Genomic DNA, 14,041 nt, shown 5'->3' on the forward strand with positions numbered 1-14,041 from the left:
TAGCATCACTTCCAAAAAAAAAAAAGAAAGCTAGTGTAGGTTCATATTTCCACCTTAAACTTATAATAAACAGCTAGAATTAATGAAAAAATAATACGCCTTCTAGTTCTTCACTTAAATCTATATCCCTGTCTAAAATTCAATATCTAGGGTAGTTTTTAGGGCGTTTAAGTCATCGCTCGCAGGGACATCTAAGGAAATCTGGCAACCTGACGAGCAGACGGGTCGTATCTCAATGAACAACCCGTGATTATTTATAGAGGCAACGCTACCGTGAGTCGCCAGTCGCAACAATGTCCGGGAAGGCGAAGGAGACAGGTACGACGGAGACTTCGTTAGGTGGGCTGCAGGTATCGCCGGGCGGGAGTACCTCTGGAGGGGATGGAAGCAGCCACCTCTCCCCGGATACAACTTACAATGTTTACGAGACCAGGTATCAGAGGTCCCTGCGCAACTATCTGACGAGGGAAACGCTGCCCAGTGAGGCCCATTACCGCAACCTCGAATCTGTGGTTGGATACCAAAGGCCCACCATCGACGAGCTGCACCAGAACACTGTCAACGAGAGAGAGGTAGGATGCTCACCCGGCGACCTTAACCTAACCTAACCTAATGAGAGAGAGAGAGAGAGAGAGAGAGAGAGAGAGAGAGAGAGAGAGAGAGAGTGAGAGAGAGAGAGAGAGAGAGAGAGAGAGAGAGAGAGAGAGAGGTAGGGTTCTGACCGGCGACCCAAGGATAGAACATAGACTGACAATACGTGAACCTAACCTAACCTAACACAAATTCAAACAACATGAACCCAACCTGACCTGACCTAACCTAGTCTGACCTGACCTAACCTAACGAGAGAGAGAGATGTAGTATGCGCGCCTGGCCAACACATAAACATAACTTAACCTAACGTAACTGAACATGAACCTAACCTACCCTAACCTAACCTAACCTACCCTAACCTAACCTAACCTACCTTAACCTAACCTTACCTAACCTGATCTAACCTAACCTACCCTAACCTAACCTAACCTAACCTAACCTAACCTTACCTAACCTAACCTAACCTAACCTACCCTAACCTAACCTAACTTAACCTAATCAAATGTGAACCTAACCTAACCTAACTTAACTTCGCACTTTGCCCTATATCTTACTCTCCTACATTTATTCTTGGCGAAGGAAGGGTTGTGAAGTCAGACCGTTGGACGTCGGTAGGTTATTTATGGAAGTGCATGACAGGTGTATGTATGTATGTAGGTCAGTTTTATTTAGGGACTGCCACGTGTAGGCCTACTGGCTTCTTGCAACTTCCGTTATGGTTCTTGTGTGTGTGTGTGTGTGTGTGTGTGTGTGTGTGTGTGTGTTAGGTAAAGGGAGAGAAAATCTTGAGGTAATAACAATCAAAAGCGTTCATTACCAAAAGTATTCTTCTTTTCCCAACTAAATACGTAAATAAAGAAAAACTAGAAAATAGATAAATAAAGTATGATGATAACTGATAAAAACACATAAGATAAATAAATATATGAATAGATAAGTAAAACAAAAATGTACAGTCTTATTTTTCCGTTCATTAGACAAAAGAGCAAATTGCTTCATGTTAAGACCACATTCTGAAACACTTGTGTGCCGCGCCGCCACTAGTCTTAAAAGTCTCTAGTTGAAGTTCCACGGATTTTTAACGGCGCTTTTTATGGCTCTAGTGACAGATTTCTACATTATTAACTGGAGAAACACTCTTGAGAATCCGGCGAATCATTTCTGTGGCCTTTGAAAATAGTCGTGGTGAGAGAGCAAAGCGTTTTCTGAATTAGTGAAAATGACGTAAGGGTTTATGAGTAGCGTGTTGCTATGGCGGTGCCTCTGTCAAGGATACTCGCTGTCACGTGATACTCAAGGATGCCAGGATGTTTACAAGTCCTTACGGTGATTAGTGTGTGAAATGTTACCTATTATCTTGTTTTTTTTTTTTTTTTTATTTATAGGGTATTTATTTATTTATTTTTTTTTATGAACGTTGCAGCCGAAAAATTTCCCGTTTAGATTTGCTCAGTTAAGTGACAGCCTGTGTTGTGATGTGTTTGTTATGCTATGCCGTGTTGTGTTGTGTTTTGTGTTTATGTTATGTTTATGTTATGCTGTGCTGTGCTGTGCTGTGCTGTGTTATGTTATGTTATGTTATGTGTTATGTGTTATGCTATGTTGTTACGTTATGTAATGCAATGTTAAGTTGATGTTATTTTGTGTTGTGTCATTTTATGTTACGTTCTGCAATATTATGTTATCTTACTAATTAATCTTGCTAATGAGATAAAGATGCATTGTTGGATTCTGTTATGTTATATCAAGTGTGGTTAGGTTGGGTAAGGTTATGCTGATTTAGGTTAGGTTAAGAGAAAACCGTTGAAAATGATCTTGGGTGAAATGTTCTGCGGGAGAAATCTTTTTGGATGAAATTTACTTGAGTGGAATTCAAATAAAAGTATATTACATGACTGTGTTGTTGCTGTCTGCTGTAACCCCGCTGCTTGAGTTCCGATGCAAAAGTGAAGTTTTTACGTGACCCAAACACCTCCATACATTATATTTATTCATTATATTTATTCATTTACTTCTTACTTATTTATTTCATTTTATTCATCTCTTTATATTATTCTTGCGTTTGCAGTGTGTCGGCAAGACTGTGATCTGTATTTTGAAGCGGTTTTGGGATTTCATAAAGAATCTTTTTAGTGATCTCAGAGATGATTGGTTGGGTTCTCAGACATTCTTACTGATGTTGCAGAATCCTTGTCAAGCTACCAATAGAGTAATGAAAGCACCTTAAGAAAAAAAAAAAAAAAAAAAACTCAATGATATGAGAGACTTTAGGAGAATATGGCCTCAACAACTAAAGATGAATGAAGGCAGCTTTGAAAACCACAACAGCATGAGACACGTTTGAAGATACAGACTCAGGTGGTGATTCCCAATAAATTAGCATGAGGCTTTTAGAATTAAAGAAAAAAAAAAAAAGAAATTGAGGGATACGAACCTTTGTGCAAATGATATGGAGCCCTCTCCTACTTTAGTTTCTCGGCGGGAGAGGTAGCGGCGATCTGAGCAGACGTCATAACTCAACCCTATTACTGAGTCCATACCATTCTTTTACCACCATTTAAGAAACAGATGCTTTCTATCTCACCTCTTAAATCTAAGCTTATCAAGCTTGAACCCGTTATTTCTTGACCTATCCAGTTTACTGCTTGAGGGAATCCAACGGAAATGAGTACAGCTTACATCACTTCTATAGGTATACGCAACACTATACAAATGAGTGAGGCTTAGAAAGATGAGAAAAAAAGTGAAGATGTACAGTCGGCTGCAGTAAAACCTTTGCTAGTCCTGTTTCATATATTAACCTCTGCCAGTCCCAGCCCCAAATATTAACCTGTGCCAGTCCAGCCCCATATACTACCCTGTGCCAGTCCAGCCCCATACATTAACCTCTACCAGTCCAGTCCCATATATTAACATGTGCCAGTCCAGCCCCATATATTAACCTGTGCCAGTCCAGCCCCGTATATTAACCTGTGCCAGTCCAGCCCCATATATTAACCTGTGCCAGTCCAGCCCCATACATTAACCTGTGCCAGTCCAGTCCCATATATTAACATGTGCCAGTCCAGCCCCATATATTAACCTGTGCCAGTCCAGCCCCATATATTAACCTGTGCCAGTCCAGCCCCGTATATTAACCTGTGCCAGTCCAGCCCCATATATTCAGTAGCAAGATGTGCCAGCTCCCACCTCACGAACTGATGAAGGCTGTGATTTTCCTGTGACTGGGTAAAACTCCTATTGAACACTAAACTTTAAGTCTCCACCCACCTAACCTGCCTTACTGATCCATCCCATGTCCACTCCATCTGCAGTAACCTTTCTTTTCTTTCTCTACGATAACAGTTATAACAAATTTTTCTTTTCTTTCTCTACAGTAATATTCTTAATTTTCTTTTCTGCGGTATCATTCTCTTCTAGACAGGGTGGAATCAAAAGCTTTTCGTCTCATCAACTCCTCTCCTCTAACTGACTGTCTTCAGCCTCTCTCTCACCGCCGCAATGTTGCATATCTAGCTGTCTTCTACCGCTATTTTCATGCTAACTGCTCTTCTGATCTTGCTAACTGCATGCCTCCCCTCCTTCCGCGGCCTCGCTGCATAAGACTTTCTTCTTTCTCTCACCCCTATTCTGTCCACCTCTCTAACGCAAGAGTTAACCAGTATTCTCAATCATTCATCCCTTTCTCTGGTAAACTCTGGAACTCCCTGCCTGCTTCTGTATTTCCACCTTCCTATGACTTGAATTCCTTCAAGAGGGAGGTTTCAAGACACTTATCCACCAATTTTTGACCACTGCTTTGACCCTTTTATGGGATTGGCATTACAGTGGGCATATTTTTTTTATTGGATTTTTGTTGCCCTTGGCCAGTGTGCTTCCTACATAAAAAAAAAAAAAAAAAAATTGCTTTTCTTTTTCAACAGTAATATTCATAACGGGTTTCTTTTATTACAGTGGCATTCGTAACAAATTTTCTTTTCTTTCTCTACATTAACACTAATGAAAATTTGTCTTTAACTTTTTTTTTGCATTAACATCAATGACAATTTTTTTTTTTACATTAAGATTCATAACAAATTTTCTTTTCTTTCTCTACAGTAACACTAATGAAAATTTGTCTTTATTTATTTTTTTTTTACATTAACATCAATGGCAACTTTTTTTTTACATTAAGATTCATAACAAATTTTCTTTTCTTCCTCTACAATAACGTTGTTAACATTTTTCGTTTTCTACAGTAGCATTCTTAATTTTCTTTTTTGTATGTAACTTTCTTAACAATTCCGTATCTTGTTTCTTCTCGACATTCCTCCCTCGACATCTGTAGCGGACATGACTGACTGAAGAAAACTTGCCTTCGTGGAAGAGAACACATCATGACAGGCAGCGTCACACAGCGGATATTATGCTCTCTCTCTCTCTCTCTCTCTCTCTCTCTCTCTCTCTCTCTCTCTCTCTCTCTCTCTCTCTCTCTCTCTCTCTCTCTCTGGTGTCTTGTTTCAACATAATCACGCACACATAAAAATATCTTTCTTTTTCTTCTTCTTCTTCTTCTTCTTCTTCTTCTTCTTCTTCTTCTTCTTCTTCTTCTTATTATTATTATTATTATTATTATTATTATTATCATTATTATTATTATTATTATTACTATTATTAATACTATTACTATTATTATCATAGCACAAAATTATTCCAAAACTTTTCCTGAATGGTCTTCCTGTCTCGATGTTTAAATAGATACACACACACACACACACACACACACACACACACACACACACACACACACACACACACACACACACACACACACACACACGCACGCACGCACGCACGCACACACACACAACAAGGAGTTCATGCATCGCCTCCCAGGGTTACGAGACACCACTACTTCTTCCGCCAACAAACTTCCGCGAGTCAAGAGAGAGAGAGAAAGAGAGAAAGAGAGAGAGAGAGAGAGAGAGAGAGAGAGAGAGAGAGAGAGAGAGAGAGAGAGAGAGAGGGAGAGCGAGAGAGAGAGAGAAATTTCCTGCCACACATCTACGCATGAAATCTTTCTCTCTCTCTCTCATACACCCACACATACCCACTGTCCTTGTAAGAGACACACCAGAGAAGAATAGCGTCTATGCATACGAACGATAAGAGAGATACATTTATCCTTGACAACCCTTAGCAAAAATGTCCGCTTAGAAATCAGTAGTTGTTGAAATGCTTAACGTTGCTTTGGAAATACCGACTTAAGAAGATAGCGGGCGACTGAAGAGGCAAGAAGTGAAGGAGTGTTGATAGAGAGAAGGAGGGAGGGAGACTAGACAGAGAGAAGGGAACGAGGGAGGAAGACTAAACAGCGAGGCAGAGAGAGGCATGGAGAAAAGAAAAGGGGAGATGATGTGAGTGAAGAGAGAAGTGGAGTGTTGATAAAGAGGGAGGGAGACTATAGAGAGATAGAGATAAGATAAAAAAAGAAGGATGATGTTATGTGTGAAAAAAAGATAGAGAAATGAAACAGGTGAAGAGAGAAATAGAGAGACAGAGGCAGAGAAGATGAAGAGAGAGAAAGGATGAGAAAACTGTTCTTCCTTACTATCTTTTCTCTCTCTAACTTACTTCTCTCTCTTCCTCCCTCTCTCTCTTTCTCTCTTTACTTCTCCATGTCCCTCCCTCTCCAGTAACCAACTATCTTGCCTCTTCAGTTAAACCCTCCTCCTCCTCTCCTCCCTCCTCCTCCTCCTCCTCCTCCTCCTCCTCCTCCTCCTCCTCTTCCTCCTCCTCCTCCTCTTCCTCCTCCTACCTGTTGAAGATGCCCCGATCTCATCTTTACTTACATAAACTGATCTCATTAAATTTAGGTGTCTCAGAACTGATTACCGACACACACACACACACACACACACACACACACACACACACACACACATACTTGTTACTTATCTTCACTTCTATGTTTACTCTTAAGGGGGGTTGAGGGGGGTTTGGGGGGGGTTTTGGATTGGGTGGATGTTATATTATCGTTATTTTGTTATCTATGGAATGTTGTTGTTGTTGTTGTTGTTGTTGTTGTTGTTGGTAATGTTGTTGTTGTACTTCTTGTTCGTATTCTTGGTCCTGTTCTTGTTCTTTTTTTCCTCTTGCTTTTACATTCCTTCCTCCTCCTGCTCGTCCTCCTCCTCTTCCTCTTGCTTTTTTGTTTTGTTTTTTTCCTCTTATACTTGTTCTTGTTTTTGTTGTACGTTATGATTTAAGAATATAAAGATAGATAGATAAATAAATAGATAGATAGATAGATGATAGATAGACAGATAAATAGAGATAGACAGATTGACAGGTAAACTAGTGAACTAATTAAATGACAACAAAATCTCTCTCTCTCTCTCTCTCTCTCTCTCTCTCTCTCTCTCTCTCTCTCTCTCTCTCTCTCTCCTCTCTCTCTCTCTCTCTCTCTCTCTCTCTCGCTTATCTCTTGCCTTCACTCTCGTTTTCTTTAAGCTTCACCTTAGCTTCGTTTTCTTTTCCACTTGGTACTCATGAGGCGAGAACTATTATATACTTAGAATTAGTCAAGTTTTCTTTGTTGCTGGACCGGAATGAGCCACTTTTTTCCAGTTCTTACAATGCTCCATCCTTTCTCTCTCTCTCTCTCTCTCTCTCTTCTCTCTCTCTCTCTCTCTCTCTCTCTCTCTCTCTCTTCTCAGAATGTTACTTGTTTATAAGAATTCATGGTTATTTTTGTTGTCATTGTTGTTGCTGTTGTTGGTCTTGGTGGTGGTGGTGGTGGTGGTGTTGGTGGTATTATTATTATTATTATTATTATTATTATTATTATTATTATTATTATTATTATTATTGTTATTATTATTGTAGTAAGAAAATATAAAAATAAGCTAGTACATATTAAGATTTATAATAAAAATAAGAGAGAGAGAGAGAGAGAGAGAGAGAGAGAGAGAGAGAGAGAGAGAGAGAGAGAGAGAGAGAGAGAGAGAGAGAGAGGATAAAAGGAAAGATAAACGAATATATTTACAATGTTGATCAAATGTCACGGGATTTGAATATTGAGCGAGTTGAGTCACATGCCGAAAATTTAATTAATGAACCGGGAATAGAAAGGAGAGAGAGAGAGAGAGAGAGAGAGAGAGAGAGAGAGAGAGAGAGAGAGAGAGAGAGAGAGAGAGAGAGAGAGAGAGAGAGAATCACACGTACTGTATGTACTTATAAAAAATGAAACCTTAACACGTGATCCAATTAAATTTAAAAGGAGAGAGAGAGAGAGAGAGAGAGAGAGAGAGAGAGAGAGAGAGAGAGAGAGAGAGAGAGAGAGAGAGAGAGAGGACGTTTTCTCTTTTAACTTCTTAGGACAGGACAGACATCCGTATTAAATACTTGCTCGTAAGTGGGCAACACCATGTTCTCGCCTTGACTGCCAGTCCTCGCTCGCCTCAAACCAATTGGTAGTAATAGAAAAACTATTGAGTGTTTGCTTATTTCAACAACAACAACAACAACAAAAATTATAAAAAGAATGAACATGACATGTAGTTTATGCATGAATAGATTCCTTGCAGTACATTTTAGAAGAGCAATGAGGTGTGGCGGGCAGCAGGATGGGACATGTAAACAAATCATTTTTCCATGGAAACGCAATCATCCCATGGATTCTGACACATACGAATCGTTGCGTATTCACCGTTACGTAACAAATTTCATAAAATACAGAGACGGAGGTCTCTAAGATACATAGATATTGCGGAATAAACAAGTCCTCGTGCCGGGCGGCATTACTGGAACACATGAGGTTATAAATACGGGCCACGCTGTCGTCTGCCACCAGTAGGAACCATGAGCGCGGGGGAAGCAGATACTATTGAGTTGGACTCGGCGTCCCACATCCAAGTGGCCTCCGGGCTGGATGGCATGGACAGCCATCTCCACACCACGCACAGCCACTCCAACAGTGTGTACGAGACGCGCTACCAGAAGTCCCTGCGCCACTATCTGACCCGCGAGGCGCTGCCCAAGGAGTCCCACTACAGGAATCTTGACTCTATCGTCGACGGATCTGCGCGCCCGACACTCGACGACCTGCACCACAACACGCTGAGGGAGAACCAGGTGAGCGCCAGCTGCAGGTGTGTCAGGTGCGCCCGTGTGTGTGCTGACCAGAGGGATTTTGTGTGTTAGGTCGGTGTTTTTGTTATATAGTGCTTTATTTTGCGTTACAAGTCAAGGGAACTGAATATTTGATGTTGAGTCCTTTACTTGCGTTACGACCGAAGGGAAGGAAATATTATGTTTATCAGTTTTGTCAGTTATTCCTTTGCTCCATAATTCAAGGGAACTAAGTACTGGGCGTTGGTCACTTATGTTAGTCCACATTTATGCGAGTCCCTTACTTTGCTTCGTATCTCGCTGAGGGAAGAAAACGTTAGCGGTGGGTTGTCACATTTTAGTCCTTTGCTTGTGTGGTGACAGACAAGGGGTAGGTGCTGGACACGTGGTGTTCATTTATATGTTAGTGAGTCCTTTATTTGTCTTATGACCGAGGGGAGGTAGATTTATGTTAAGGCGGTAGTTTAAGGTTAGTCCTTTACTTGTGACAGGGCATGTAAATGTAGACGTCATGTGGCTATTTATAAAGGTTATTGTTCCTTTATTTATAACCTAAGGGGAGTAAATATTGGAAGTCAGTTGGTCATTCATGTTACTCTTAACTTTGAGTTGGATTATCATTTATTTTAGTCCTTTACTCGTATTGTGAGCGAAGGGGAATACATGCTGATAGTTAGTCGCTTATGTTGATGAGTCCTTTACTTTGCTTCAGAACTAGCTAAGGGAAAGGAAAATTAGTGATATAATAAATGTTACTCCTTTACTGGCGTTATAACCTAAAGGAACTAAGAATTGCACGTCAGGTTGTCATTTATATTAGTTACTCCTGTACACTGCATCATAACGCATTCAGGGAGAAAAAGGACAGCAGATTATAATTTATATTAATCCTTTTTTTTTTTTTTCACTTGCATCATTACTAAGGAGGGTAAAGGATGAGATTCCGGGTTATCATATGTAATACTCCTTTGCAAATCTCATTTATTTCATAACTCAAGGGAACAAAAAAAGTGAGCCGTTGTTTTATTCATTTATATTTATTCCTTTACATGCATCCTAGCAGGAAGAGGTGAGCCGTGAGTGATCATTACCAATATTCCTTTACTGTAGTAATTTACTTGCACCGTATCACCGAACATTACTCCTTTAGGTCACTCTAATATACCACTCCTTTGCACTTTATCCTCGTATTTACTCCTTTGTTACTCCTTTAGGTTACTCGTTTATATTAGTCCTTTTACACCAGCAACACACTAAAGAAATAACATATGAACTACGCTTTGTGTCCTTTGCTTCCGTTATTCCTTTATTTCTTATCTTAACGAAGGCGGTAAGTGATAAAGATAACAGAGAGAGAGAGAGAGAGAGAGGAAATTCTTGATAATAATTCTTATAGAAGAGACGTGGAATGTATGACAGGCTACTCAGGATATGGGAGGATTAATAATTGAACAAGGGCGAAGTGTTATGGTGGTGATGGTGGTGGTGGTGGTGGTGGTGGTGTCCGCGCGGCGAGCAAGGGAGAGAGGTACTGGATCGGAGTGAGGAGGAGGAGGAGGAGGAGGAGAGAGGGGAGTTAGATCAGTTGATTGGCCAGTTATTTGCACTACTACTACTACTACTACTACTACTACTACTACTACTACTACTACTACTACTACTACTACTACTACTACTACTGGTACACTTCCCTTCTGGTGTATTAGTTGATTTATCTTACTATTCATTGAGTCTATAAGTAGTTTAGTAATTATCGGTCATTGAGTGTTGATAATGGGGAGAGAGAGAGAGAGAGAGAGAGAGAGAGAGAGAGAGAGAGAGAGAGAGAGAGAGAGAGAGAGAGAGTAATATGGAACAATGAAAAGAATAGTTTTAATATTGTAGGGAGGTGAAAGCGCACGTATTGAGAGAGAGAGAGAGAGAGAGAGAGAGAGAGAGAGAGAGAGAGAGAGAGAGAGAGAGAGAGAGAGAGAGAGAGAGAAACATTTCCTTTGCATTCTTTATTAGCTTTCAAATATTAGGATGAGAGAGAGAGAGAGAGAGAGAGAGAGAGAGAGAGAGAGAGAGAGAGAGAGAGAGAGAGAGAGAGAGAGAACTTGCGACGCTATTGCTCTCATCTCTAACAAACCTTTTATATCTTCGACAACTCAGAAGTCTTAACATTCTATTCTAATCTAGTACATCTACGTACTTAACTTTCACCTTGACACGCTCCAGAAATTGACTTTATTTACTTCTGAAATTTATATTGATGTGACTTTCAATTAGGTAAACCGTTGGACATCTTAACTTTAACCTTAACCTCACACGAATCCTTTACTTTTACCCTCTAGATCAACTTAGCTCTACCCTTGACATTCTTTTACATTTACTCTGCTTTTTTGACGGTACCGAAGTGGCTCTTGTCTTTAAAGTACATGATTTAACTGAACACTAAAGCTGTCGTATTCTTCTTTTAAAAACTAATCGTGTCTCAGTCATGCCTTACCTTTCACCAACGCGAGGCAAAGATGTTTAGTAATATCAGTTAAGTTTACGCCTTACTAGTTAGTGTCTTAGTGTTTAAATATTTGAAAGGAGAAGGTCGTAAAACTTGGACTGCGCTTATTCTTCAAAGTGACTGAGTAAGAGAGAGAGAGAGAGAGAAAAAAAAAAAGAAGTAAAAAAATCTGAAAGTTACAAGTGTAGTATTTTTTTTTCTTTTTTCTTTTTTTCTTGCAATAAGGGCGAGAGAACGAGGCTACGTAGGTTGTCAGTCAGTCTTATGTGGACACTTGAGGCACACGACATGACACTGTTTGCAGAATGGATGGGTACTTGACTCCAGATTATGCTGCAAGTTGTATGTATGTATGTATGTATGTATGTATGTGTGTAGGAGTAAATGTTTTCTTTCTGTATGGGCTACGTGTATATTCCCTGGTCTGTAAATTTGTGCAAGTTTAGAAGTGAATATTTTGTTCCCTTTATGTCTAGGCGTGTACATTCTCCTGGCCTGTATATTTGCGCAAGTGTAGACTGTGTAGGTTGCATCCTCCGTTTTTCTTTTGTTTGTGGGAAAGTTGAGAGGTGAAGTTGATAAAAGAGATGAGATAAAAACTCGCGTGTCTTCATTCAGTAAACAATATCCGCGTCAATATATACAGTGAGATAGATGTGTGGTGATGCGCGGCACTCTCTTATGCATGAAAAAACAACGTTGGGATGAATTAAGAATGGTTAGAAAAAGAAGAGAGAAAAGAGAGAGGAGTGAAAGTAAGAAATTTCTATGTGTGTGTGTGTGTGTGAGTCTCTTTCTCTCTTTCGCTATATCTAAATAAGCAGTAAGAGAAATCAAGTATTAAAAGAGAGATGTACGTTGTTTGATTTCAATTTGTTAAGCGATGACTGGCAGCATTCTCCTCCTCCTTCTCCTCCTCGCCATATTTCCATATTCTATTCATTAACTGTACACTGGCCAAAGCATCAGGGTGATAGTTTTCTTCACTTCTACTCTTATCGTCACCTCACTCTTAACCTCATTCTAATTTTACTCCTACTCTCATTCTTCCCTCACTGCTAGCCTCGCATCACTTATTCTTTAACGTCTCTGTGTGTGATCTTTGCATTTAACGGACGAGTGGAAGTTTTAGGCGTTCTGTGATTCCAGTGGTAGTGTAATAAGGATTTTACATTTTAACGGACTTCATGTGAAGGTTTGGGTTCTTAGGGGTGCTTCTATGATTCCAGTGATAGTTTGCCAAAGACTCAGCATCATATATCAGGAAAAAATACATTGAGAACCCGACAAATCATCTCTGTAGCCTTTGAGAGAGAGAGAGAGAGAGAGAGAGAGAGAGAGAGAGAGAGAGAGAGAGAGAGAGAGAGAGAGAGAGAGAGAGAGACAGTGTTTTAAGTTTCCTTCTTGCTGGAAGTTTGCCTACATTCAACCTGTTCCTAAAAAGGGTGACCGCTCTAATCCCTCAAACTACCGTCCTATTGCTTTAATTTCCTGCTTATCTAAAGTTTTTGAATCTATCCTCAACAGGAAGATTCTTAAACATCTATCACTTCACAACCTTCTATCTGATCGCCAGTATGGGTTCCGTCAAGGACGCTCTACTGGTGATCTTCTGGCTTTCCTTACTGAGTCTTGGTCATCCTCTTTTAGAGACTTTGGTGAAACTTTTGCTGTTGCCTTGGACATATCAAAAGCCTTTGATAGAGTCTGGCACAAAGCTTTGATTTCCAAACTACCCTCCTACGGTTTCTATCCTTCTCTCTGTAACTTCATCTCAAGTTTCCTTTCTGACCGTTCTATTGCTGCTGTGGTAGACGGTCACTGTTCTTCTCCTAAATCTATTAACTGTGGTGTTCCTCAGGGTTCTGTCCTGTCACCCACTCTCTTCTTATTATTCATTAATGATCTTCTAAACCAAACTTCTTGTCCTATCCACTCCTATGCTGATGATACCACCCTGCACTTTTCCACGTCTTTTCATAGACGTCCAACCCTTCAGGAGGTAAACATATCACGCAGGGAAGCCACAGAACGCCTGACTTCTGATCTTTCTAAAATTTCTGATTGGGGCAGAGCAAACTTGGTATTGTTCAATGCCTCAAAAACTCAATTCCTCCATCTATCAACTCGACACAATCTTCCAGACAACTATCCCCTCTTCTTCAATGACACTCAACTGTCCCCCTCTTCTACACTGAACATCCTCGGTCTGTCCTTTACTTATAATCTGAACTGGAAACTTCACATCTCATCTCTAGCTAAAACGGCTTCTATGAAGTTAGGTGTTCTGAGACGTCTCCGCCAGTTTTTCTCACCCCCCCAGCTGCTAACTCTGTACAAGGGCCTTATCCGTCCATGTATGGAGTATGCTTCACATGTCTGGGGGGTTCCACTCATACTGCTGTTCTAGACAGGGTGGAATCAAAAGCTTTTCGTCTCATCAACTCCTCTCCTCTAACTGACTGTCTTCAGCCTCTCTCTCACCGCCGCAATGTTGCATCTCTTGCTGTCTTCTACCGCTATTTTCATGCTAACTGCTCTTCTGATCTTGCTAACTGCATGCCTCCCCTCCTTCCGCGGCCTCGCTGCACAAGACTTTCTTCTTTCTCTCACTCCTATTCTGTCCACCTCTCTAACGCAAGAGTTAACCAGTATTCTCAATCATTCATCCCTTTCTCTGGTAAACTCTGGAACTCCTTGCCTGCTTCTGTATTTCCACCTTCCTATGACTTGAATTCCTTCAAGAGGGAGGTTTCAAGACACTTATCCACCAATTTTTGACCACTGCTTTGACCCTTTTAGGGACTGGCATTTCAGTGGGCATTTTTTTTATTA

At 40.4% G+C, this 14,041-nt stretch overlaps 1 protein-coding gene across 6 annotated transcripts in view; it reads left to right on the top strand.

The window, feature by feature from the left end:
• Window positions 1-263: 263 nt before the first annotated feature.
• Window positions 264-14,041, top strand: part of LOC135107986 (solute carrier family 12 member 3-like) — a 103,831-nt gene continuing 90,053 nt past the window's right edge. For 4 of the 6 annotated variants that reach the window (XM_064018492.1, XM_064018494.1, XM_064018495.1 and 1 more), the window contains exon 1: window positions 264-572. In XM_064018492.1, the coding sequence (XP_063874562.1) occupies window positions 294-572 (279 nt within the window). In that variant the 5' untranslated portion in view covers window positions 264-293. Of the gene's footprint in view, window positions 573-8,349; window positions 8,710-14,041 lie in introns of those variants that run through there. The other 2 variants (XM_064018497.1, XM_064018493.1) reach the window with 2 other exon arrangements.

This window comes from Scylla paramamosain, chromosome 16 (assembly GCF_035594125.1).
Source record: "Scylla paramamosain isolate STU-SP2022 chromosome 16, ASM3559412v1, whole genome shotgun sequence".
NCBI lineage: Eukaryota > Metazoa > Arthropoda > Malacostraca > Decapoda > Portunidae > Scylla > Scylla paramamosain.